Below are 27,897 nucleotides of genomic sequence, written 5' to 3' on the forward strand. Positions count from 1 at the left end.
CCAACACAAACAGTGTTTGCCATTTCTGTCTCCAGAATGATTGAGGAGAGTGGGAAGAGGAGGAGGACCATGGCAGAGAAGAGGCAGCTGTTCATGGAAATGAGTAAGTAGGAAATCTGAAGACATGATGTCCTTGATTCTTCACTGAGAGCTTCCCTGGGACAGCTGCAGCAGATCATCCCCGTCCTGTCCCCAAGCCCCATCCAGGTGCTCCTGGGGGCTGCTCGAGGGAATAATGCCCAGGGGGAGTCACAGCTGCTGGGGAAGGTTCTGTCCCTGGGTTCTGGGAAGCTCCTTCCTTAGGGAATGCTCACCTCTCTCATCTGTGCCAGTGCCTGAGGTTTGTGGAGAACTATTTCAATGAATAGGGGCAGCAGACAGAGCAGCTTTTGCTTTAAAAAGAGATAAAAAATGGCTCTGCAGTGCTGGTGTGAGTCAAGAAGTGGTTTGGGGACTGATTTGTGCAGGATTGTCCTCTGGAGGAGTTAAGAACTGGTGTTTGCATGACATCACATTATCCTGCTGTCCTGCAGGAGTCAGGGCTGAAGGGAATTCCTGGATTGGGCCAGCATATCCTTAATTCCAGTTCCACACTGAGGGACCTCTGACTTCAAACTACCTGTTCATACTGGTTTGTTTCCAGAGTAGCATTGTTGTGGAATCATGGAGTGGTCTGGGTGGCAAAGGGCCTTAAATCCCACCCCATCCCACCCCTGCCATGGCAGGGACACCTCCCACTGTCCCAGGGTGTCCCAGTGTCCATCCCGGCCTTGGGCACTGCCAGGGATCCAGAGGCAGCCCCAGCTGCTCTGGGCACCCTGTGCCAGGGCCTGCCCACCCTGCCAGGGAACAATTCCCAGTTCCCAAGATCCCATCCAGCCCTGCCCTCTCCCACTGGGAGCCATTCCCTGGCTCCTGTCCCTCTGTCCCTTGTCCCCAGTCCCTCTCCATCCTTCCTGTCAGCTCCTCCAGGTGCTGGAAGGCTGCACTTGGGTCACCCCAGAGCTTTCTCTTCTCCAGGCTGAACAATCCCAATTCTCCCAGCCTGTCTTACAGCAGAGCTGCTCCATCCCTCTGATCACTTTGGAGCCTCCTCTGGGCTCTCTCCAGCAGCTCCAGGTCCTTGTGCTGCTGCCCAGGGCTGGGGCAGCTCTGCAGGTGGGCTCTCACCTGGGCACAGGGGCAGAACCCCCCATGTGTGCCATGGCTGGGATGGGTGGGAGGAGACTCTGGAGCCTTCTGGCAGGTGCTGCTCTCAGCAGCAGCAGGTGCAGGGGGTGCTCAGAGGGAAGCACAGCCCCACAGCACAGAGGGGGTGCAGAGGGAAGCACAGCCCCACAGCACAGAGGGTGCAGAGGGAAGCACAGCCCCACAGCACAGAGGGGGTGCAGAGGGAAGCACAGCCCCACAGCACAGAGCGGGCAGAGGGAAGCACAGCCCCACAGCACAGAGGGTGCAGAGGGGAGCACAGCCCCACAGCAGAGGGTGCTCAGAGGGAAGCACAGCCCCACAGCACAGAGGGGGTGCAGAGGGAAGCACAGCCCCACAGCACAGAGGGTGCTCAGAGGGAAGCACAGCCCCACAGCACAGAGGGTGCTCAGAGGGAAGCACAGCCCCAGAGCACAGAGGGTGTGCAGAGGGAAGCACAGCCCCACAGCACAGGGGGGGCAGAGGGAAGCACAGCCCCACAGCACAGAGGGTGTGCAGAGGGAAGCACAGCCCCACAGCACAGGGGGGGCAGAGGGAAGCACAGCCCCACAGCACAGAGGGTGTGCAGAGGGAAGCACAGCCCCACAGCACAGAGGGTGCTCAGAGGGAAGCACAGCCCCACAGCACAGAGGGTGCTCAGAGGGAAGCACAGCCCCACAGCAGCAGGGGGTGCTCAGAGGGAAGCACAGCCCCACAGCACAGAGGGTGCTCAGAGGGAAGCACAGCCCCACAGCAGCAGGGGGTGCTCAGAGGGAAGCACAGCCCCACAGCACAGAGGGTGCGCAGAGGGAAGCACAGCCCCACAGCACAGAGGGTGCTCAGAGGGAAGCACAGCCCCACAGCACAGAGGGTGCTCAGAGGGAAGCACAGCCCCACAGCACAGAGGGTGCTCAGAGGGAAGCACAGCCCCAGAGCACAGAGGGGGCTCAGAGGGAAGCCCAGCCCCACAGCACAGAGGGGGCAGAGGGAAGCACAGCCCCACAGCACAGAGGGTGTGCAGAGGGGAGCACAGCCCCACAGCACAGAGGGTGCTCAGAGGGAAGCTCAGCCCCACAGCTCTGGTTTGTTGCAGGAGCCCAGAACTTCGACGTGATCCGGCTCTCCACGTACAGAACCGCCTGCAAGCTGCGCTTCGTGCAGAAGAGGTGCAACCGTGAGTGCTGCCTGCCTCATCCTCCCCCCCTGCTGCATGGCTGCTGCAGAGCTGCATCCCTGGAGTGCAGGGGAGCACTGATCAGCTGTGTTTAACAGAGGTCTAATAGAGAATTGAATATGGAATTAAACAGGCAGCGAGCCTTGCCTGATGCTCTGTAATATCTTCATGTTTATTCCTTTATGTTCAGAAAATGTCAAGTCCAAGTGAGCTGTGATGTGTCATTGCCCTCAGAGCTGGGTGTAGATGGTCTCAAGCTCTGTGAGGGGTTCTTTCCTCACAGGGAACCCCAGAGCAGCCCCAGTGAGCACAGGGACAGTCCCTGTCTGCAGCTGTCCCTGTGGGGACACGTGTGACATCAGGGACCATGGCGAGCTCTGGGCAGTGCAGGTTCTCCCCTTCTCTGCCGTGGGCTCTGACCTTGGACGAATCCCAGGTGAATCCCAGGTGAGCAGGATGCACTTTGTGCCCTGCCCCTGCTGAGCTGGACACAGCAAAGAGCCAAGCAGGATAACATGTGGGAGGAAATCCCTAATCCCAGGGCACAGAACTGCTGGGGGCTGCGGAGGAGGAGGAGGAGGAGGCCTGCAGAAGGGCTGAGGAGGAAGAGGAGGAGGCCAAGGGAAGGGCTGAGGAGGAAGAGGAGGAGGCCAGAAGGAGTGCTGAGGAGGCCAGCAGGACCTGTGTCCCTGCTGTGTCCCTGGGCTGTGCTGGCCATAGCCCAGACCCCTGTGCTGGTGGGTGGCTCAGCCCTGCCCACAGTGTTGGTTCTGGCTGTGGAACTGCAGGTTTAGGGTTAAACTCTGTTTTCCAGCACAGGGCACAAAGGAATGGCAGCTGCAGAGCTCTGCACGGGGCACTGGTGCCCCACAGGAGCCCTTTGGCACCCCTGGGCTGGGGATGGGGCTGTGCAGCTCTCCCTGGTCACAGGCTGCTCCAGGGGGTGGCATAGCCTGGTCCTTGGGGGGGTTTGTGTGAGAAATACAAAGTTAGGTCAGTGTGAGGAAGGCATGAGCTCACACTGATGCAGATCATTCTGTGGGGGGACCCAGCAGTGAAATATCACTGTGTCCCTGCTCTGGGTGGCTGCTGATCCTTAGATGTCTCCTCCACTCTCCTGCAAACCTTAAAAGCTTGGAAACATTTCAGAATATTGTTTCATGTGGTTCTGCAGATCACTGACTGTGGTTTGGAAAAGGTTTTCTGCACGTTGTGAATGCTGCTTGGATGCAGCAGGGAAATTTGGGGAGAGCTTTGGAGCCCCAGACCTGTGTTTATAAAACATTATGCTCTGGGTTTGGGAACTGGATCAACTGGAAACTGTCAGAGTTTAACTGGAACATCAAGTTCCTCCTACGAGTCAGCGTGAGGGTGTTCAAAATCACTGTAAACACTTTGTATTGGATTTGGAGCATCATCAGATCCCAGAGTGGTTTGGGTTTGGGGAGGGCCCTTAAAGCCCACCCAGTGCCACCCTGCCATGGCAGGGACGCCTCCCACTGTCCCAGGGTGTGCCAGTGTCCATCCCGGCCTTGGGCACTGCCAGGGATCCAGGGGCAGCCCCAGCTGCTGTGGGCCCCTGTGCCAGGGCCTGCCCACCCTGCCAGGGAGGAACTGTGGCAGGTGGCTGAAGCACTGCATGCTCGGGGCAGGGCTCTGCTCCTGCAGGACTGTTTCTGACAGACCCAGGTGTCACCGTGATATTTTCTGAAAAATCCCTTCACTGGGATTTTTCTCCTGAGAAACTGAGAAGCCTCAGAGAAGAAATGTCAACAATAATTATCTGATTGCTTAGAATGTGGTCTGGAGGTTGCTTACCAATAGGTGCATCATTGATTGGTTCCATGTGAATTGTTTTAACTCAATGACCAATCCCAGTCCAGCTGTGTTGGGACTCTGGTCAGTCGCGGGGTTTTATTACTAATTTCTTTCTAGCTCTTTGAAGTCTCCTTTCTCTTTCTTTATAGTTTTAGTATATAAATTTCTTTTAATGAAATAGAACATAATGAAATATAACATAATATATTATGTTACATTATGATACGTTACGTTATGTTAATGTTAGTTGTGTTTCATTATGCTACATTATGGTTATGTTATGTTATGTAAGGTTACGTTACATTGCGTTATGTTTATGTTAGTTACGTTACTTTACATTTAGTTTATGTAAGTTATGTTACATTATGTTTTGTCACGTTTCATTTCGTTACGTATCATTACGTTTCGTTACATTATGTTTTGTCACGTTTTGTCACGTTTTGTCACGTGTTGTTATGTTTCATAACGTTTTGTTACATGACGTTTCATCACATTTTGTTACGTTGCATGTTGTGATGTTTAGTTAGGTCTCGTTACGTTTTGTTACATTATGTTTCGTTAAATTATGTTTCGTAACATTTCGTTATGTTTCGTGTCCTTACATTATATTTCGTCACGTTTTGTTACGTTTCCTGACATTTTGTTACATTACATTTTGTGTCCTTATGTTAAGTTACGTTGCATTGCATCATGTTTTGTTACGTTACGTTAGGACTTGTTGCGTTTCATTTCGTTAGGTTTCGTTATGCAGCGTTTCATTACATTTCCTTACATTTCCTTAGGTTTTGTAACATTTCGTGACGTCTCCTTACATTTTGTTATGTTACCATTCGTTTCGTAATGCGACGTTTCGTTCCGTTTCGTTATGTTTTGTTACATTTCGTGTCCTTTCCTTCCGTTCCGTTTCGTTATGTTTTGTTACATTTCGTGTCCTTTCCTTCCGTTCCGTTTCGTTATGTTTTGTTACATTTCGTGTCCTTTCCTTCCGTTCCGTTTCGTTATGTTTTGTTACATTTCGTGTCCTTTCCTTTCGTTCCGTTTCGTTATGTTTTGTTACATTTCGTGTCCTTTCCTTCCGTTCCGTTTCGTTATGTTTTGTTACATTTCGTGTCCTTTCCTTCCGTTCCGTTTCGTTATGTTTTGTTACATTTCGTGTCCTTTCCTTTCTTTACTTTTCGTTATGTTTTGTTACATTTCGTGTCCTTTCCTTCCGTTCCGTTTCGTTATGTTTTGTTACATTTCGTGTCCTTTCCTTTCGTTACGTTTCGTTATTTTTTGTTACATTTCGTGTCCTTTACTTTTCGTTATGTTTCTTTGCATTACATTTCGTTACGTTTCATTACATTTAGTTAGGTTTTGTCATATAATGTTTCATGACGTTTTGTTATGTTTCCTTTCGTTATGTTACATCTTGTTACGTTTCATTACGTGACATTTCCCCACATTAGGTTTCATTCCATTTTGTTTTGTTACATTTTGTTACATAACATTGCGTTTCGTCGCGTTTCATTGCGTTTCATTTCATTGAGTTACGTTTCATTACATCTCGTTGTGTTAGGTCTCGTTACGTTTCATTACATTTCGTTGTGTTAGGTCTCGTTATGTTTCATTCCATTTTGTTTCACTGTGTTCTGTTAAGTTTTGTTACATTTTGTTACATTTTGTTATGCTCTTTTCGTTACGTTTTGTTTCATTAAGTTAGGTTACGTTACATTCATGTTCCTTATGTTACGTTTCCTTACGTTACTTTGCATTAAGTTATGCTTCATTGCATTTCATTTCGTGACCTTTCCTCATGTTTTCTACATTTCCATGAGTTTTGTCAAGTTTTGGTATGTGATGTTTCATTATGTTAGATCTCATTACGTGGCCTTAGGCTTCATTTCGTTATGTTACATTTGTGATGTTTCGTGACGTGGTGTTACCTTTCGTTTTGTGTCCTTGTCCTGGTTTAGGGCAAATTTGGGAGAGAATCCCCAAAAAGGGCTTCTCCAAACACAAACCCACACGGCCCCTCCCCCCTAGCAGGAGGAATTCCTCGGAGAGAGGTGGAAAGAACCTGTTTATTTGACAAGCACAGCACCCCCCGGCACACACAATGAACAATACCGGATGACACCACTCCTTCACCTCTCTGACAAAGATGACAAATTCAGAAAGTCTCTCTTGGGGATGGTCGCTGTTATCAGTCCCTCTGGCGCTGGGGCAGCTGCTGCAGGCCACAGGGTGCAAACTCTCGGTGTTTCCAAAATCCCAGTCCAGAGCAGGTTCGGCAGGTCCACACAGGGAAGGCAGTCCAGAAAGGAATTTGGACTGTTTAGCTAAATTAACTAATGAGAAGCGGGGGGGAAAAGCAAGAGCAAGCAAAGCAGAAGCGAAGCAGAAGCAAGAGCAAAGGCAAAAAGCAGGGGCAAAAAGCAAAAAAGCAGCAACATGCACTGGTGCTATCTGGATATCTTGCCTGGCTGATAAGAGGCCCAAAACAAAACTTTCACTCTGCCAGTCTTAAAGGCACAGAACATAATATCCAGCATAAATTACACACACACGATTGGGGATAACAGTCACCCTAGGACAGTCCTTTCGTTACATTACGTGTCGTTACACTTCGTTTTGTTACGTTAGGTGTTACGATAGGTCATGTTACGTTCTGTTACGTGATGTTTCCTTATGTTAGGTTTTGTTGCATTTTGTTTTGTTGCATTTTGTTACGTTTCGTTGGGCGGTGTTTCCTGACATTTCGTTACGTTGGGTGTTGTTACATTACCTTCTGTTACATGACATTATATTTGGTTACGTTTCGTAATGTTCCGTTACGTTTTGTTACGTGACCTTTCCTTACGTTTTGTTTCGTTACGTTTCGTTATGTTTTGTTACGTCATGTTACTTTTGGTTTCGTTACGTTTTGTTTCATTACATTTCGTGTCCTTTCGTTACGTTAGGTTCCGTTACTTTTCATTTTGTTACGTTTCGATGTGTTTTGTTACCTAACGTTACTTTTGGTTTCGTTACTGTTTTTTTGTTTTGTTTTGTTTCATTTTGTGTCCTTTTGCATTAGGTTCTGTTACTTTTCGTTTCATTACGCGATGTTTCCTGACGTTTCCTTGCGTTCAGTCTCCTTACATTACATTCTGTTACATTACACTACATTATGCCACGTTGTGCTACATTTCATGCTGATCCATTACATTTTGTTACGTTTCGTTCCCTCACGTTTCGTCACATTGCATCACGTTACGTTACGTTTTGTAACGTTTTGGTATGTTTTGTTACATTTTGTTTTGTTATGTTTTGTTACGTTGCATTTCGTTACGTTGTGTTATGTTATGTTTCGTTGTGTTTCATGCTGTTTTGTTGCGTTTTGTTACATTTTGTTAAGTGACCTTTCCTTACGTTTTGTTTTGTTAAGTTTTGTTATATTATGTTCTGTTACATTACGTTTCTTGACGTTTTGTTGTGTTTCGTTACGTGACGTTTCCTTACATTTTGTTACATTTCATTATGTTACTTTTCATAACGTTTTGTTATGTTTCATTACATTTTGTTCCGTTGTGGTTTGTTATGTTTCTTTACGTCTCATGATGTTACGTTGTGTTTCGCTACGTTCTGTTTTGTTAAATATTGCTATGTTTCGTTACATTTCCTTACGTTTTGTTTCGTTACGTTTCCTTGTGTTTTGTTACGTCATGTTACTTTTGGTTTCGTTACGTTTTGTTTCATGACATTTCATGTCCTTTCGTTACGTTAGGTTCTGTTACTTTTCATTTTGTTACGTTTCGATGTGTTTTGTTACCGAACGTTACTTTTGGTTCCGTTACTGTTTTTTTGTTTCGTTTTGTTTCATTTCGTGTCCTTTTGTTGCATTAGGTTCTGTTACTTTTCGTTTCATTACGCGATGTTTCCTGACGTTTCCTTACGTTCGGTCTCCTTACATTACATTCTGTTACTTTATGCTACATTATGCCACATTGTGCTACATTTCATGCTGATCCATTACATTTTGTTACGTTTCGTTCCCTCACGTTTCGTCACATTGCATCACGTTACGTTACGTTTTGTAACGTTTTGGTATGTTTTGTTACATTTTGTTTTGTTACCTTTTGTTTTGTTATGTTTTGATACGTTGCATTTCGTTACGTTGTGTTATGTTATGTTTCGTTGTGTTTCGTGCTGTTTTGTTGCGTTTTGTTACATTTTGTTAAGTGACCTTTCCTTACGTTTTGTTTTGTTAAGTTTCATTATATTATGTTCTGTTACATTACGTTTCTTGGCGTTTTGTTGTGTTCCGTTACGTGACATTTCCTTACATTTTTGTTACATTTTGTTACGTTACTTTTCATAACGTTTTGTTATGTTTCATTACATTTTGTTTCGTTGTGGTTTGTTATGTTTCTTTACGTCTCATGATGTTACGTTGTGTTTCGCTACGTTCTGTTTTGTTAAATATTGCTATGTTTCGTTACATTTCGTTACGTTTTGTTTCATTACGTTTCGTTTCTTTATGTTTTGTTACATTATGTTTAGTTACGTTGGGTTATGTTATCTTCATGTTAGTTATGTTAATTTTGTTACGTTATGTTTTGTTACGTGACCTTTCCTTACGTGACGTTTCCTTACGTGACGTTTCATTACATTTTTTCATTACATTTTGTTACATAACGTCACGTTTCGTTACATTTCGTTGCATTACTGCTCGTTACGTTTTGTCACCTTTTGTTGTGTTTTGTTACTTTACATTTAGTTATGTCCTTGTTTCGTTGCGTTGCGTTTCGTTACGTCGCGTTGAGTTTTGTGACGTTACGTTAGGTTTTGTTACGTTTTGTATTAGAATAAAATCCCAATGTTGCTGAGTGGAGCGTGCCTGGGCTTGTCCGGCCTTAGTGCTCAAAGGCAGCAGCTGTGGTTTTTCACCTCAGAGACACCCTTGGCTGGCTGGGAGTTAGGCACTCAGAATGAGTCCAAGCTAAGTTGCAACTCAGTTTACCTCTGGTGGAAAAGGTTCAGGCGATGGTGAAGAGAGCAGATTCTGCCGGAGGGTTAAATCCAGAATTTATTCCAGGGTCACAGAGCTCTGAATCTTGGTAACAGCTCCAACAGAATCCCGACCGCATGGTTCCAGTGCCTTTTAAACCCACAGGGATGGGGGAGGGAAAGGATAGGTGAGCCACCAACCAGGTGGGAGGGGGAGGGTCTCAGGGGACAATGACACCTGGACAGGCCAATGACCCCAGGTCTGAGAAGCATCTTTTGAACTTCTGCCAATCACACGGCGCCCTTGCTGGAATGTGGAACTGGACAGGCAGCACTTAGGAAGAGGGCAGGGGGAAGGGAAGGAGGAAGTTGTCACAGCGGAGGGACAGGATATAGCTTCACACCACAACAGTTTCGTTTCATTACGTTTTGTTACATAACATTACATTTCGTCACTTCTTGTCACGTTAGGTCTCGTTTCATTGGGTGACATTTCGTAACGTTTCCCGACGTTTCCTCATGCTTCGTTACGTTTTGTTACGTTATGTTGCGTTTCGTCACGAGATGTTTCATTACGTGACGTCTCCTTATGTTACCTTTCATTACGTTTCCTGTCCTTTTGTTTCATTTCATTTTGTCATGTTTCGGTATGTGACGTTTTGTGACGTTAGGTCTCGTTACGTGGCGTTACGTTTCATTTTGTTACATTTCAATTTGCTTCCTGACATTTCCTGACATTTCGTCACGTTTCATGACGTTGTGTTTCATTATGTCTCGTGCCATTTCGTAAGGTTTGGTTACGTTTCCTGACGTTTCGTTACGTTTCGTGTCCTTTTGTTACATTACGTGTTGTTACGTGTCATTACGTGTCGCTACGTTACGTTTCATTATGTTTTGTTACATTTGGTTTTGTTATGTTTCATTTCATTACGTTTCGTGTCTTTTCATTACGTTTCGTTACGTTTAGTTTCATTACATTTCATTACATAATGCTACGTTTCGTCACGTTAGGTCTCGTTTCATTTCGTGATGTTTCATGACTTTTTGTTGCATTACGTTGCGTTTCTTTAGGTTTCATTAGGTTTTCTTACCTTATGTTTCGTTACATTTCGTTACATTATGTCACGTTACATTTCCTGATATTTCGTCACGTTTCATTACGTTATGTTTTGTTATGTCTCGTGACATTTCATAAGGTTTTGTTACGTTTCCTGATGTTTTGTTACGTTTCGTGTCCTTTTGTGACATTACATGTTGTTACGTGTCATTACGTGTCGCTACGTTACGTTTCATTACGTTGCGTTACATTTGGTTTTGTTACGCTTCATTTCATTACATTTCGTGTCTTTTCATGATGTTTTGTTACGTTTAGTTTCGTTACATTTCGTTACATCATGCTACGTTTCGTCTCGTTTCGTTTCGTGACGTTTCATGATGTTTTGTTGCGTTTAGTTTCATTACATTTCATTACATAATGCTACGTTTCGTCACGTTAGGTCTCGTTTCGTTTCGTGACGTTTCGTGACGTTTCATGACTTTTTGTTGCGTTACGTTAGGGTTCATTAGGTTTTCTTACCTTATGTTTCATTGCATTTCATTACGTTATGTCAGGTTACATTTCCTGATATTTAGTCACGTTTCATGTGGTGACGTTACGGTTCATTTCGTGACGTTACGTTAGGTTATGTTTTGCATCGTTACGTTTCATTAATTTTCTTGTCATTACATTTCATTACATTCCATGACATTTCGTTACGTTGCGTTGCATCACGTTTCCTTGCGTGACGTTGCGTTTAGACTCATTACACTTCATCACGTTTAGTCACATCTCACTTTGTTCCATTACATTACGTTTCATTAGGCGACATTTCCTGACGTTTCATTACGTCAGGCTTCATTACATTATGTTAGTTCTGTTATGTTACCTTTTGTGATGTTTCATTACGTGACGTTTCGTTTCATTTCATTCAGTTGCGTTGCGTTACATTACGTTTCCGTACATTGCGTTGCGTTACGTTTCATTACATTGCATAACGTTTTGTTACATTACATTTTGTAACGTTTTATGTTGCGTTTCACTGCGTTATGTTTCGTTACATTTCATTACTTTATGCTTCGTTATGTTTCCTTTAATTGCGTTGAGTTTCGTTATGTTGCGTGAGGTTTCTTTATGTTTTGTTTCATTAGGTGACTTTTTGTACATTTCCGACGTTTTGTCATGTTTCATTACGTTTTGTTACGTTACATTTTGTAACGTTTTGTTATGTTGCATTTCACTGCATTATGTTTCATCACATTTTTTTACATTTCATTACTTTATGCTTCGTTATGTTTCGTTGAATTGTGTTGCGTTTCATTATGTTGCGTGAGGTTTCGTTATGTTTTCTTTCGTGACGTTACGTTTCATTAGGTGACATTTTGTACGTTTCTGATGTTTCGTCATGTTTCATTACATTTCGTTACATTACATTTTGTAACGTTCTGTTATGTTGTGTTTCACTATGTTATGTTTCGTCACATTTTGTTACGTTTCATTACTTTATGCTTCGTTATGTTTCGTTTAATTGCGTTGCATTTCGTTATGTTGCGTTAGGTTTCGTTATGTTTCATTTTGTGACGTTATGTTTCGTTAGGTGACATTTTGTACGTTTCTGATGTTTCGTCATGTTTCATTACGTTTCGTTACGTTACATTTTGTAACGTTTTGTTATGTTGCATTTCACTGCGTTGTGTTTTGTTACGTTTCATTACTTTATGCTTCATTATGTTTCGTTGAATTGCATTGCGTTTCGTTATGTTGCGTGAGGTTTCGTTATGTTTCATTTAGTTATGTTTCGTTTCATTAGGTGACATTTTGTACATTTCTGATGTTTCGTCATGTTTCATTACGTTTCGTTACGTTACATTTTGTAACATTCTGTTATGTTGCGTTTCACTGCGTTATGTTTCATCACGTTTTGTTACATTTCATTACTTTATGCTTCGTTATGTTTCGTTTAATTGCGTTGCGTTTCGTTATGTTGCATTAGGTTTCGTTGTTTCGTTTCGTGACGTTACATTTCATTAGGTGACGTTTTGTACGTTTCTGACGTTTCGTCATGTTTCATTACGTTTCGTTACGTTACATTTTGTAACGTTCTGTTATGTTGCATTTCACTACGTTATGTTTCGTCACATTTTGTTACGTTTCATTACTTTATGCTTCATTATGTTTCATTTAATTGCGTTGCATTTCGTTGTTTCGTTTCGTGACGTTACGTTTCGTTAGGTGACGTTTTGTACGTTTCTGATGTTTCGTCATGTTTCATTACATTTCGTTACATTACATTTTGTAACGTTCTGTTATGTTGTGTTTCACTATGTTATGTTTCGTCACATTTTGTTACGTTTCATTACTTTATGCTTCGTTATGTTTCGTTTAATTGCGTTGCATTTCGTTATGTTGCGTTAGGTTTCGTTATGTTTCATTTTGTGACGTTATGTTTCGTTAGGTGACATTTTGTACATTTCTGATGTTTTGTCATGTTTCATTACGTTTCGTTACGTTACATTTTGTAACGTTCTGTTATGTTGCATTTCACTGCGTTATGTTTTGTTACGTTTCATTACTTTATGCATCGTTATGTTTCGTTGAATTGCTTTGCGTTTCATTATGTTGTGTGAGGTTTCGTTATGTTTCGTTTCATTAGGTGACGTTTTGTACATTTCTGATGTTTTGTCATGTTTCATTACGTTTCGTTACGTTACATTTTGTAACATTTTGTTATGTTGCGTTTCACTACGTTATGTTTCGTTACATTTCATTACTTTATGCTTCGTTATGGTTCATTTAATTGCTTTGTGTTTCGTTCTGTTGCATTAGGTTTCGTTATATTTCGTTTCATTAGGTGACGTTTTGTACGTTTCTGACGTTTCATCATGTTTCATTACGTTTCATTACGTTACATTTCGTTAAGTCATGTTACGTTATGTTGCTCTTTGTTATGTTAGGTTTTGTTATGTGACGTTTCGTTATGCAACGTTTCCTTTCGTTATGTTTCATCACGTTTTGGTATGTGACGTTTTGTTACGTTAGATCTCGTTACATGGCGTTTCATTTCGTTACGTTTCCTGACGTTTTGTCACGTTAGATCTCGTTACGTGGCGTTTCATTTCGTTACGTTTCCTGACGTTTCCTGACGTTTTGTCACGTTAGATCTCGTTACATGGCGTTTCATTTCGTTACGTTACATTTCCTGACGTTTTGTCACGTTAGATCTCGTTACGTGGCGTTTCATTCCGTTACGTTTCCTGACGTTTTGTCACGTTAGATCTCGTTACGTGGCGTTTCATTTCGTTACGTTTCCTGACGTTTCCTGACGTTTTGTCACGTTCCCTTTCGTTTCGTTATGTTCCGTTACGTTTTGTTATGTTAGGTTTAGTGATGTTTTGTAAATTAATGAAGCCACGGGGCTAGCTTCTAGCTGGATGGCGCACTCCTCGTAGGGTCAGAGCGCCCCAGGCAAGCAGTCTCAGGCTGGATATCTCAGCCCTCCGGGGGCTGGGGTGCCCTAGGCCAGACTGCGGCACAGCCGTGACCCCTTAGCAAGCTCAGTGATTGTCAGCTCTCAGTGAAAATCAGCTCTTTTATGGTTTCAGCTCTTAGCTTGCTCTAGGGGCTGTGGCTGGCCGTGGCTCCTGGAAGGCAGACGAAGATGAGAGAGGAGAAGGCAGGCTTTAGAAAGTTCCACAATGGTTTATTCTGAGGGATTCGTGAAGGGTCTGAATGCAGCTCTTCTAACAAAATGGGCCAAGACAGCCCCTTTTATAGGGTTAGGGGGGCTTGGAAACTCACCAATTGTAAGGGTTAGGGAAACTAGCCTATGGGGTCACAGAGAGATAAACAGGCCTGGAGGACCGGAGTGAGGACTCCTGGTTCAATTCCTATGACTCAGCAAATACCTATCTCTAAACATCCCTCCACGGAGCCGGAGCCAGCCCTGTGCCTGCTACAACGTTTCATTACGTTTCATGTCCTTTTGTTATGTCACATTTTGTTACATTTCGTTACATCACGTGACATTATGTTTGGTTTTGTTACTTTGGTGTTGTTACATTTCATTATGTGACGTTTCCTTACGTTTCGTCACGCTTTGTTACATAACATTCTGTTTCATCACGTTTCGTTACGTTGTGTGACATTGGTAACGTTCCCTTACGTTGGGTCTCGTTACTTTTTGTTCTGTTTTGTTACCTTTCATTATCTTAAGTTTCAGTATTTTTTGTTATGTTTCATTACATTTCATGATGTTACGTTTTGTTACATTTCATTACATTCCGTTCTGTGATGTTTGGTTACATTTCGTTATGTTTCATTTCTGTTACTTATGTTTTGTTACATTTCATGATGTTACATTTTGTTACGTTTCGTCTTGTTACGTTTTTGTCATGTTTTGTTACATTCCATTCTGTGACGTTTCGTTACATTTCATTATGTTTCATTTATGTCAGTTATGTTACGTTTCTGTCCCTGACATTCTATTTCGTTATGTTAGGTTTCATTACGTTTCATGTCTTTTCGTTCCGTTACGTTTCCTGATGTTTCCTGACATTTTGTTACATTTCCTGACATTTTGTTACGTTAGGTTTCATTCCCTTCCATTTTGTTCTGTTTTGTGATGTTCCGTTAGGTTTCCTGACGTTTTGATACATTTCATGACGTTTTGTTACGTTAGGTTTAGTTTTGTTTTTTTACATTAGGTTTCGTTAGGTTTCTTTAGGCAACGTTTCGTTACGTTTCCTGACATTTCGTTACGTTACATTTCGTTATGGTTTGTTTCAATGTAATATAACGTAATGTAACGTAATGTAACGTAATGTACTATGATATAGTGTAATATAATATAATATAATATAATATAATGTAACGTAACATAACTAACGTAACTACTGTAACGTAACAAACGTAATGTAATGTAATGTAATATTATATTATATTATATTATGTTATGTTATGTTATGTTATGTTATATTATGTAATGTAATGTAACGTAATGTAACGTAATGTTACATAACACAATGTAACGTAATATAACGTAATATAATATAATATAATATAATGTAACGTAACGTAACTAACGTAACTAATGTAACGTAACAAACGTAATGTAATGTATTATTATATTATATTATATTATATTATATTATATTATATTATATTATATTATATTATATTATATTATATTATATTATATTATGTAATGTAACATAACATAACTAATGTAACACAACAAACATAATATAATGTTCTATTCTATTCTATTCTATTCTATTATATAATGTAATGTAATGTAATGTAACGTAATGTTACATAACACAATGTAACGTAATATAACGTAATATAATGTAATACAATATAATGTAACGTAACAAACGTAATGTAATGTAATGTAATATCATATCATATCATATTATATTATATTATATTATATTATATTATATTATATTATAATTATATTATATTATATTATATTATATTATGTAATGTAACATAACTAACGTAACTAATGTAACATAACAAATATAATATAATGTTATATTATATTACATTATATTATATTATATTATATTTCATTATATTATATTATATATTATATTATATTATATTATATTATATTATATTATATTATATTATATTATATTATATTATATTATATTATATGACATTATATTATATGACATTATATGACATTATATTATATTATATTATATTATATTATATTATATTCCATTCCATTCCATTCCATTCCATTATATTATGTAATGTAATGTAATGTAACGTAATGTAACATAACATAATGTAACGTAATATAACGTAATATAATGTAATATAATATAATGTAACGTAACTAACGTAACGTAACAAACATAACATAACATAATATAATGTAACATAATATAAATTTATCTGCCTTCTGAGAACTTGGAGCCAATTCTCCTCTCTCCCCTCGTCCCTCAGAACCCCGCCGTCCCCGGTGTCGAAGGGAGCAGTGAAAGCCCCCCCGGGCCCTGCTGTGTCCCTTGCTGAGCTCAGTCTGTCACTCTGTGCACAGGGGCTGTTCCTGGAGCCAGCTCCCTTCATGGGCAGTGCCCTCAGTGGCCTTGCAGGCCCTGCAGAGCAGAAGTGAATTGTTGAGATGCTCGAGCAGGTCCAGAGGAGGCAACAAGGCTGGGCAGGGGCTGGGAACACCAACCCTGAGGAATGTTTGAAGGAGCTGGGGGTGTTCAGACTGGAGAAGAGGGGGCTCAGGGGTGACCTTATTGCTCTCCACACCTTCCTGAAGGGAGGCTGCAGACAGCTGGGTCGGTGTCCTCCACCAGGCAGCACTGACAGAACCAGAGGACTCAGCCTCCAGCTTCATCAGGGAAGGGATCGTGTTGGGAAGGGTGAAGGTTTGACAGGAAAGTCTCACAGCTATGTGTGCTTGGCAGAAAGATTTTTAAATGCAGAATCTGAAGAAGGAATAGAGGTAGAAGCAAGTTTTGATATAGAAGAAAAGAATTGCTGAGCCAGCCTGACTGGCTAACCAAGGAGCAAAGGGTGTGTTAGTGAGAAGGGGTTTTATGGCTCAGAGCAAAGGATAAACCCACCCCAAACAAGATGATGTTTTTACCAAGCAGGAAGAGAGCACAGGCAAACAAGGCAGCAAATGTGGCAAGGAGAAAAAAGGGCTCAGAATTTCCCACTGCAAGAAAGCTGAAAACAACTTGGGCTTAAACTGTGATGTACTGACTGTGAGTGACTGGAGAGCAGAGCCATGGATGTGGGAATGACAGGAGTTATGATGGGCTAGAGGTGATAGTTCAGGGATAGATTGGTTCTGCTGTATGAAGGTGCTCAGCAAAGAGAAGTAAATAATGCAATGTAACCTAAACTAAGGGGCTCCAGGCCTGCCTGCAGCTGGAGCTGACAGCTGTGGGCACAGCTCTGTCACCACCGACCCTGGGCTGCTGGGACACCTTGGATACAATAAACTGCATTTTGTACACAATAAACTGCATTTTCTATACAATAAACTGCATTTTGGATACAACAAACTGCATTTTGTACACAATAAACTGCATTTTCTATACAATAAACTGCATTTTCTATACAATAAACTGCATTTTGTACACAATAAACTGCATTTTGGAGAGCTGCCTGGAGTCCCACATCCCTCATTCAGGCTCTTACAGTGTAGGTTGGATATTAGGAAGAAATTTTTCACTCAAAGAATAATAAATGTCTGCAATGCTCTTCCCAGGGAGGTGGTGGAATCACCATCTCTGGATGTGTTTAAAGACAGACTGGCCATGGCACTTGGTGCTGCAGTCTGGCTGAGGTGTTGGGGCACAGGTTGGACTCGATGGTCTCAGAGGTCTCTTCATTCTGTGATTCTGTTTTTCCTTTGTTTTCCAGTTCACCTTGTTGATATCTGGAACATGATTGAAGCCTTCAGAGATAACGGCCTTAACACCTTGGATCACAGCACGGAGATCAACGTGTCCCGCCTGGAAACCATCATCTCCTCCATCTACTACCAGCTCAACAAGCGCCTGCCCTCCAGCCACCAGATCAGCGTGGAGCAGAGCATCAGCCTGCTGCTCAACTTCATCCTGGCAGCCTATGACAGGCCAGTGTGCCCCCTGTGTGCCAGCCCCTGCCTGCCTGAGCAGTGCCAGGGCTGCCTGAGCAGTGCCAGGGCTGCCTGAGCAGCAGCAGTGTGCCCAGCAGTGTGTCAAGGCTGCCCTCTGAGGGGATCTGGGCACTGCTGGGAGCTCTGTGCTGAGCTGGGTCTGGGCTCAGACTCTGCTGGGAGCTCTGAGCTGAGCTGGGCCTGGGCTCAGACTCTGCTGGGAGCCCTGAGCTGAGCTGGGTCTGAGCTCAGACTCTGCTGGGAGCCCTGAGCTGAGCTGGGTCTGAGCTCAGACTCTGCTGGGAGCTCTGTGCTGAGCTGGGTCTGGGCTCAGACTCTGCTGGGAGCTCTGTGCTGAGCTGATCCTGGGCTCAGACTCTGCTGGGAGCCCTGAGCTGAGCTGGGTCTGGGCTCAGACTCTGCTGGGAGCCCTGAGCTGAGCTGGGTCTGAGCTCAGACTCTGCTGGGAGCTCTGTGCTGAGCTGGGTCTGGGCTCAGACTCTGCTGGGAGCCCTGAGCTGAGCTGGGTCTGGGCTCAGACTCTGCTGGGAGCTCTGTTCTGAGCTGGGTCTGAGCTCAGACTCTGCTGGGAGCTCTGTGCTGAGCTGGGCCTGGGCTCAGACTCTGCTGGGAGCCCTGAGCTGAGCTGGGTCTGGGCTCAGACTCTGCTGGGAGCTCTGTTCTGAGCTGGGTCTGAGCTCAGACTCTGCTGGGAGCTCTGTGCTGAGCTGGGCCTGGGCTCAGACTCTGCTGGGAGCCCTGAGCTGAGCTGGGTCTGGGCTCAGACTCTGCTGGGAGCCCTGAGCTGAGCTGGGTCTGGGCTCAGACTCTGCTGGGAGCTCTGTGCTGAGCTGGGTCTGGGCTCAGACTCTGCTGGGAGCTCTGTGCTGAGCTGAGCCTGGGCTCAGGCTCTGCTGGGAGCCCTGAGCTGGGTCTGAGCTCAGACTCTGCTGGGAGCTCTGTGCTGAGCTGGGTCTGGGCTCAGACTCTGCTGGGAGCCCTGAGCTGAGCTGGGTCTGGGCTCAGACTCTGCTGGGAGCTCTGTGCTGAGCTGGGTCTGAGCTCAGACTCTGCTGGGAGCCCTGAGCTGAGCTGGGTCTGGGCTCAGACTCTGCTGGGAGCTCTGAGCTGAGCTGGGTCTGAGCTCAGACTCTGCTGGGAGCTCTGAGCTGAGCTGAGCCTGGGCTCAGACTCTGCTGGGAGCTCTGTGCTGAGCTGAGCCTGAGCTCAGACTCTGCTGGGAGCCCTGAGCTGAGCTGGGTCTGGGCTCAGACTCTGCTGGGAGCTCTGTGCTGAGCTGGGTCTGAGCTCAGACTCTGCTGGGAGCTCTGTGCTGAGCTGAGCCTGAGCTCAGACTCTGCTGGGAGCCCTGAGCTGAGCTGGGTCTGAGCTCAGACTCTGCTGGGAGCTCTGTGCTGAGCTGGGCCTGGGCTCAGACTCTGCTGGAACCTCCTGGGGGCTTAGCAGTGCTTGGAAAGTGAACGTGTTTGTTGACTCCTGCTCAAAAAGTCCCTTTTCAAACTCAGTCTTGTCACAGCCCCTCTGGCCTGCTGTGACCCCATGGAGCTGATCCCCATTTCTGGCTCAGGGTTCTGTCCTCCTCGTGCCCAGTTCTGTGTTTCCCTCCCAGCCTCTCCCTGCAGGGTTTGCTCTGCTGTCCTGAGCAGCTGTGCCCTCTGTTCTCTGAGCTGCAGCTCCTTTCCAAGAAATGCTCCTTGCCCTTTCTTACTTTTGCCTTTCTCCAATTCAGCTTTTTTTATTTCAGTGGGATCTGGTTTCTGCTTCTGCCCCACAGAGGGGATTTACCCAGGGCCGTGCCCAGCTCTGAGGGTGCCAAACTTTTGTTCTGTTTGTGGTGTCCAGCCTTTGATCCCCTCCTGGTGGGACAAGCTTAGTGCCACCAAACAGCAGCTGGCTGTGTCCCCCAGGGAGTCCAGCCTTGAGCACAGTCCCTGCCTCTCTGAGGACAAATAAAACCAGCACCAGGCTCAGAGCAGCCTCTGTGCCAGCAGAGTGTCTGTTCAGGCCTGCTTTGAAGTTAGTTAGAACCAGTTTTAAAGCTTGGCTCAGGGTCTGGTTACTGTCAGACAGCTCGCAGTAAAAAATGCAGGATTTGAACCCAGGAATGGTCACGTTTGGAGGAGCTGCCTCAGGAGAGGGAGGCTTTAATTGGGGCTGGGGTTTGTTCCCCACTTCCCCCAGCCCTGAGAGCTCTGCCTTGTCCGGGCCTCCAGCAGCAGCAGCTGGATCCAGGGTGGGACAACAGCTGGATCCCAGTGTGGGACAACAGCTGGATCCCAGTGTGTGGGGCAGCAGCTGGATCCCAGTGTGGGACAGCAGCTGGATCCCGGTGTGGGGCAGCAGCTGGATCCCAGTGTGGGGCAGCAGCTGGATCCCAGTGTGGGACACAACAGCTGGATCCCAGTGTGGGGCAGCAGCTGGATCCCAGTGTGGGACACAACAGCTGGATCCCAGTGTGTGGGGGACAGCAGCTGGATCCCAGTGTGTGGGGCAGCAGCTGGATCCCAGTGTGGGGCAACAGCTGGATCCCAGTGTGGGGCAGCAGCTGGATCCCAGTGTGGGGCAGCAGCTGGATCCCAGTGTGGGGCAACAGCTGGATACCAGTGTGGGGCAACAGCTGGATCCCAGTGTGGGGCACAACAGCTGGATCCCAGTGTGTGGGACAGCAGCTGGATCCCAGTGTGTGGGCAGAAGCTGGATCCCAGTGTGGGGCAGGAGCTGGATCCTGGGTGGGGCAGGAGCTGGATCCCGGTGTGTGGGACAGCAGCTGGATGCCAGCCCAGGGCAGCAGCTGGATCCCAGTGTGGGGCAGGAGCTGGATACCAGTGTGGGGCAGCAGCTGGATCCCAGTGTGGGGCAGCAGCTGGATCCCAGTGTGGGGCAACAGCTGGATACCAGTGTGGGGCAACAGCTGGATCCCAGTGTGGGGCACAACAGCTGGATCCCAGTGTGTGGGACAGCAGCTGGATCCCAGTGTGTGGGCAGAAGCTGGATCCCAGTGTGGGGCAGGAGCTGGATCCTGGGTGGGGCAGGAGCTGGATCCCGGTGTGTGGGACAGCAGCTGGATGCCAGCCCAGGGCAGCAGCTCCTCTGTGCCTCGCTGTGCCTGGGCTGGGCTCAGGCTGGGCTGGGCTGGGCTCAGGCAGAGCTGGGCTGGGCTCAGGCTGGGCTGGGCTCAGGCAGAGCTGGGCTGGGCTCAGGCAGAGCTGGGCTGGGCTCAGGCAGAGCAGGGCTGGGCTCAGGCAGGGCTGGGCTGGGCTCAGGCAGAGCTGGGCTGGGCTCAGGCAGAGCAGGGCTGGGCTCAGGCAGGGCTGGGCTGGGCTCAGGCAGGGCTGGGCTCAGGCAGGACTGGGCTCAGGCAGGGCTGGGCTGGGCTCAGGCAGAGCAGGGCTGGGCTCAGGCAGAGCTGGGCTGGGCTCAGGCAGGGCTGGGCTGGGCTCAGGCAGGGCTGGGCTCAGGCAGGACTGGGCTCAGGCAGGGCTGGGCTGGGCTCAGGCAGGGCTGGGCTCAGGCAGAGCTGGGCTCAGGCAGAGCTGGGCTGGGCTCAGGCAGAGCTGGGCTGGGCTCAGGCAGAGCTGGGCTGGGCTCAGGCAGAGCAGGGCTGGGCTGAGGCAGAGCTGGGCTCAGGCTGGGCTGGGCTCAGCTCCCTCTCCAGGAGCTCAGCAGCACAGCAGGCCGGGCTGTATAGAAGTGCTCATCCCTGCTGGCACGCTCAGAGTCTCAGAGTGCTCTCCGAGGGTGCTGCTGGCACCATCAGACCCTTGAACACTCCCCTTGGCAGGGGCAATCCCAGAATCCTGCACTGGTTTGGGTGGGAAGGGACTGTACCCGTTATCCTGTGCCACCCTGCCATGGCAGGGACACCTCCCACTGCCCCAGGGTGTCCCAGTGTCCAGCCTGGCCTTGGGCACTGCCAGGGATCCAGGGCAGCCCCAGCTGCTCTGGCAATGCCTCGGGTGCCCTTCCTGGGAATTCTGCCTGGCTGGGTGCTCTGAGGAGGAATTGGGCCCTGGCACAGCTGGGGTCCTGCTCTGGCACAGCTGCAATGCTGCAGTGGGGCCGTGGCACAGTTTCTGGGGCTCTGGTTGTTGTTCCCATGGTTTCTGGGGCTCTGGGGTGGTTGTTGTTGTTGCCATGGTTTCTGGAGCTTGGGGTGGTGCTGTTGTTGTTGTTCCCATGGTTTCTGGGGCTCTGGGGTGGTTGTTTTTGTTATTCCCATGGTTTCTGGAGCTCTGGGGTGGTGGTTGTTGTTGTTCCCATGGTTTCTGGGGCTCTGGTTGTTGTTGTTCCCATGGTTTCTGGGGCTCTGGGGTGGTTGTTTTTGTTATTTCCATGGTTTCTGGGGCTCTGGGGTGGCTGTTGTTGTTCCCATGGTTTCTGGGGCTCTGGTTGTTGTTGTTGCCATGGTTTCTGGGGCTCTGGTTGTTGTTCCCATGGTTTTTGGGGCTCTGGTTGTTGTTCCCATGGTTTCTGGGGCTCTGGGGTGGTTGTTTTTGTTATTTCCATGGTTTTTGGGGCTCTGGTTGTTGTTCCCATGGTTTCTGGGGCTCTGGTTGTTGTTGTTGCCATGGTTTCTGGGGCTCTGGGGCTGCTCTTTCCTTGCTGTGCATTCTCACAGGTGCCTTTCCCTGCAGCGAGGGCCACGGGAAGCTGACTGTGTTCTCAGTGAAAGCCATGCTGGCCACCATGTGTGGGGGGAAGATCCTGGACAAGCTCAGATGTGAGTACTCCCCAGGAGTCCCTGCCTTTAGGGACCCTTTCCTTTCCTGGGTTGTTGTATGCAGTTCTGGAGGGTTTATTTTGCTGATTTGTGATGGTTACACTGAGCTGGAGCTGTGCAGAATTCCAGAGTCATTTAGGTGGGACAGTCCCTCCCAGCCCATGGAGTCCAAGCTGTGCACAGTCCCCACATTGTCCCCAGAGCACTGGGTGCCACATCCAGCCCTCCTGGGACACCTCCAGGCATGTTTGTTCCATCTTCCAGCTCCTGGTTATCCCAAGCCCAGGACTGAGGAGCCTTCCCAAGCCCATTCCTTCAATTTAAGCTCTTGAGGAGAACATGAGGGCAGATTTTCCAATGGGAATGTCCCAGGTGTCACCATTTCCCTGCTTTGAGGATGCTGGAGGCTCCTGTCAATCTCCTGAGGCTCTCTGCACCTTCTCACTCTGTATTCCAGCTGCTGAGGTAGAACCCCAGGATGGTTTGGGTTGGAAGGGACCTGGGACACCTCCCACTGTCCCAGGCTGCTCCCAGCCCTGTCCCTGAGCCCTGCTGACCCCTGGGCTCAGTCAGATCCCTGGACAGAGCAGGATTCCCCCAGCTGGAGAGAAAGCTGGTGGTGGAAGAGTTCTGGGACATGCAGAGAAAGATGGGGAGCTGCAAAGAGCTGCTCCTTCCCCTTCCAGCTGCTCCTTCCCCTTTCCAGCTGCTCCTTCCCCTTTCCAGCTGCTCCTTCCCCCTTCCAGCTGCTCCTTCCCCCTTCCAGCTGCTCCTTCCAGCTGCTCCTTCCAGCTTCCCCTTCCAGCTGCTCCTTCCCCCTTCCAGCTGCTCCTTCCCCTTCCAGCTGCTCCTTCCCCTTCCAGCTGCTCCTTCCCCTTCCAGCTGCTCCTTCCAGCTGCTCCTTTCCCCTTCCAGCTGCTCCTTCCCCTTCCAGCTGCTCCTTCTCCTTCCAGCTGCTCCTTCCCCTTTCCAGCTGCTCCTTCCAGCTGCTCCTTCCCCTTCCAGCTGCTCCTTCCCCTTCCAGCTGCTCCTTCCAGCTTCCCCCTCCAGCTGCTCCTTCCCCTTCCAGCTGCTCCTTCCAGCTGCTCCTTCCCCTTCCAGCTGCTCCTTCCCCTTTCCAGCTGCTCCTTCCAGCTGCTCCTTCCCCCTTCCAGCTGCTCCTTCCCCCTCCAGCTGCTCCTTCCCCCTTCCAGCTGCTCCTTCCCCTTCCAGCTGCTCCTTCCAGCTGCTCCTTCCCCCTTCCAGCTGCTCCTTCCCCTTCCAGCTGCTCCTTCCCCTTCCAGCTGCTTCTTCCAGCTGCTCCTTCCCCTTCCAGCTGCTCCTTCCCCTTCCAGCTGCTCCTTCCCCCTTCCAGCTGCTCCTTCCAGCTGCTCCTTCCCCCTTCCAGCTGCTCCTTCCAGCTGCTCTTTCCCCCTTCCAGCTGCTCCTTCCCCCTTCCAGCTGCTCCTTCCAGCTGCTCCTTCCCCTTCCAGCTACTCCTTCCCCTTCCAGCTTCTCCTTCCCTTTCCAGCTGCTCCTTTCCCCTTCCAGCTGCTCCTTCCCCTTGAACCTGCTCCTTCCCCTTCCAGCTGCTCCTTCCAGCTGTTCCTTCCCCCTTCCAGCTGTTCCTTCCCCCTCCAGCTGCTCCTTCCCCTTCCAGCTGCTCCTTCCCCTTCCAGCTGCTCCTTCCCCCTTCCAGCTGCTCCTTCCCCCTTCCAGCTGCTCCTTCCCCCTTCCAGCTGCTCCTTCCCCTTCCAGCTGCTCCTTCCCCTTCCAGCTGCTCCTTCCCCTTCCAGCTGCTCCTTCCAGCTGCTCCTTCCCCTTCCAGCTGCTCCTTCCCCTTCCAACTGCTCCTTCCCCTTCCAGCTGCTCCTTTCCCCTTCCAGCTTCTCCTTTCCCCTTCCAGCTGCTCCTTCCCCTTCCAGCTGCTCCTTCCAGCTGCTCCTTCCCCTTCCAGCTGCTCCTTCCCCCTTCCAGCTGCTCCTTCCCTTTCCAGCTGTTCCTTCCCCTTCCAGCTGTTCCTCCTTTCCAGGTGGTTCCAATACCTCAGAAATGTTTTTTAGCTTGCTAGCTTTTGCACACAGTGCTGCTGTCACTTCTGCCACCAGTCTCCTCTGGTTTTTCTCCACATTGTCTTGCTGCAATGTGTTCTTCACAGCTCTAATTCTGTAAAATCCCTCGTCTTGTTTTATTCTTTACAAACCCATTTCCCACATCTCTCCCTGATGACTGACCCACTTCACCCCCAAAATCTCCTGTCCAGAGGGATCCCAGCCCAGCCTCCCTTCCCTGAGCAGGCTCCTGCAAATCCTGGGAGTTTTTAAGGTGTTCTCATCCCATGGTCCCCTGGTGGGGACAGGACAGTGTCCTGAGAGTGTCCCCCTGGCACAGAGGGACTGGGGAGCCTCGGTGGGGCCCTTCCCTGGCTCTGGAGTTTCCTGGGATGTGCTCTCCTTGCAGAGCAGGGATCCCTGAGGCTGGACAATCCCTCCCAGCTGTGCCCAGTGCCCTCCTTGTCCCCAGAGCCCCGAGTGCCACATCCAGCCCTTCCTGGGGCACCTCCAGGGATGGGCACTCCAAACCCCCAGGGCCTGAGCACCCTTTCCATGGGGGAATTCCTCCTGATGTCCAGCCTGAGCCTGCCCTGGCCCAGCCTGGGGCTGTTCCCTCTCATCCTGTCACCAGCTGCCCTTTGAAAGGACGTCCTACTTTTTATTTATTTATTTTTATTTATTCCATCCTGCTTTTCAGCATTTCCAGTTTCACTGCCCATTCCCCATGTGGAGGTTTCCCACTTTGACAACAAACCCACTTTTTTACCTGCAGGACCAACACTGGTGGGGTTTGGAGAGAGTTTTAATTTCCCCTTGGCACAGCCTGGGCTGTTCTCTCTCATTTTCAGATTTCTAGACCTTGAATTTCTCTCTCTCTGTAGGATCACTTCACTCCTGCTGCCTGCTCAGCTCAGATGAGTGTCCTGAGCACACCCAGGAGGCTTCAGCCCATTTTAAATACAATTGTGTCCTGTCCCTGTTGTGTCCCACCCTCCCCACCCTGCCAGGTTCTTTGCAGACCTTCAGCTCCTGTGCAGGAGGGTTCTGCTCCAGAGTGGATTAGGACTCTGGAATCTTGGCTCTTTAATTTTAGTTGTTCCCACTGTTTGCATTTTGTGTGCATTTTCATCCTGATTTTTTTTCCCACATTCAGTTTTTAGGTTAAGTCTAATTTTTCTGGCTGGCTTATTTTTCTAAAATACATAAATCCACCATTTTTTTTTTTTTTTCTTTTTTCCCCCATTTCTCCTAATTTGCTTTAGTTTATAACCTTATTCAAGAGACAGTCAGTTCAAGCTGCCCTGTTCAGCCAGTGGTGCAGATTCCAGGCAGCTTTATCCCTCTTAGCTGAGGCACTGCAGGCTTCTTCCTGAGCTCATTCTTTCAGGAAATTGGGATGATTCCTCCAGTTTACTGGAAATGTGCCTTTCTGAAAGTGTCCTTTTTTTCTGAGGCTGGTTTGGATCACTGAAATGAAGGGTATTTTCTGCCAGCATGAGCTTTTTGATGTTTAATTACTGATGGTGCCTGAAATAACAGCAGAGAGGGCTCAGTGCCACTGAGGAGATCTGGGATCTGTCACGTCCTGGGGAAGTGCAGGTCGTGTTTCCATGGGTGAATCCTCCCTCAGGAGCACCCCAGGCTCTGGGTGTGCCTCAGGGCCCAGCTGGCTGTGTGAGAGATCTCTGCAAGGAGATTCTGGATCCCAGGACAGTTCTGTGTTCTGTTTGCCATCCTTGTTCTGTCATGCTCTCTGCATCCTACCCCTGGGGCTGGCCTTTGCTGAGGATGGGGCTCTGGGGAGGGGATCAGGGACCCCCAGGGCTCAGGGAGGAGCAGGGACAGCGAGGGGAGCACCTGCAGCACCTCCCTTCTCTCCTTCTGTCCTTACAAACATCAGGGAACATCTGCTCACCCCTTTTTGGCTCTCAGGAGCACGTTTGTCCCCACAGAGCTGCTTAAAAAGTGTCAACTCCTCTCATCACAAATGTCCTCAGAGTGCCAGAATGCTTTGGGCTGGAAGGGACCTTAAATGCCACCCCATCAAATGCCACCCCATTAAATGCCACCCCATTAAATGCCACCCGGTGCCACCTCTGCCATGGCAGGGACACCTCCCGCTGTCCCAGGCTGCTCCAAGCCCAGTGTCCAGCCTGGCCTTGGGCACTGCCAGGGATCCAGGGGCAGCCCCAGCTGCTCTGGGCACCCTGTGCCAGGGCCTGCCCACCCTGCCAGGGAACAATTCCTCATTGCCAAAATCTCAGACCCCAAATGGGATCTGATTCCCCTTCCCAGCTGTGCAGTGCCTGGGGATGAGCTCGGTGCCCTCGGCTTGCAGTGGCTCCTGGTGGAGCTGGGAAGGGAATGGAGCCCCAGGAGGGGCTGAGGGAGCTGGGAAGGGGCTCAGCCTGGAGAAAAGGAGGCTCAGGGGGGACCTTGTGGCTCTGCACAACTCCCTGACAGGAGGGGACAGCCAGGGGACAGGGACAGGACAAGAGGAAATGGCCTCAGGCTGGGCCAGGGCAGGCTCAGGTTGGACACCAGGAGGAATTTGTGCATGGAAAGGGTGGTCAGGCCTTGGCAGGGGCTGCCCAGGGAGGTTTGGAGTGCCCATCCCTGCAGGTGTCACCTGGATGTGGCACTGAGTGCCCTGGGCTGGGGACAAGGTGGGGATGGGGCACAGCTGGGATGTTCCAGCCCCAGGGATCCTGGTGCCCCTGCCATCCCCCGTGCCCTCAGGGTGCATCTCCCTGGAGCTCTGCCAGCTCTGGCACTGTCAGAGCTATGTCCCACCCTGGAGCCCCCTCTGGGGGTCTGTAGGTTCAGCTTCCAGCTGTGTCCCACCCTGGAGCCCCCTCTGGGGGTCTGTAGGTTCAGCTTCCAGCTGTGTCCCACCCTGGAGCCCCCTCTGGGGGTCTGTAGGTTCAGGTTCCAGCTGTGTTCCCCTGGAGCCCCCTCTGGGAGTTCTGTAGGTTCAGGTTCCAGCTGTGTCCCACCCTGGAGCCCCCTCTGGGGGTCTGTAGGTTCAGGTTCCAGCTGTGTTCCCCTGGAGCCCCCTCTGGGGGTTCTGTAGGTTCAGGTTCCAGCTGTGTCCCACCCTGGAGCCCCCTCTGGGGGTTCTGTAGGTTCAGCTTCCAGCTGTGTCCCACCCTGGAGCCTCCTCTGGGGTTCTGTAGGTTCAGGTTCCAGCTGTGTCCCACCCTGGAGCCCCCTCTGGGGGTTCTGTAGGTTCAGCTTCCAGCTGTGTCCCACCCTGGAGCCTCCTCTGGGGTTCTGTAGGTTCAGGTTCCAGCTGTGTTCCCCTGGAGCCCCCTCTGG

The 27,897-nt window shown here is 48.3% G+C and overlaps 1 protein-coding gene across 8 annotated transcripts in view; it reads left to right on the forward strand.

Annotated features, from left to right (window-relative positions):
* Positions 1-27,897, forward strand: part of DTNB (dystrobrevin beta) — a 237,789-nt gene that overhangs the window by 14,308 nt on the left and 195,584 nt on the right. For all 8 annotated transcript variants that reach the window (XM_059843204.1, XM_059843205.1, XM_059843207.1 and 5 more), the window contains 4 exons: positions 36-103; positions 2,282-2,362; positions 17,589-17,802; positions 22,461-22,546. In XM_059843204.1, the coding sequence (XP_059699187.1) occupies positions 37-103; positions 2,282-2,362; positions 17,589-17,802; positions 22,461-22,546 (448 nt within the window). In that variant the 5' untranslated portion in view covers position 36. The remainder of the gene's footprint in view (positions 1-35; positions 104-2,281; positions 2,363-17,588; positions 17,803-22,460; positions 22,547-27,897) is intronic.

This window comes from Haemorhous mexicanus, chromosome 3 (assembly GCF_027477595.1).
Source record: "Haemorhous mexicanus isolate bHaeMex1 chromosome 3, bHaeMex1.pri, whole genome shotgun sequence".
NCBI lineage: Eukaryota > Metazoa > Chordata > Aves > Passeriformes > Fringillidae > Haemorhous > Haemorhous mexicanus.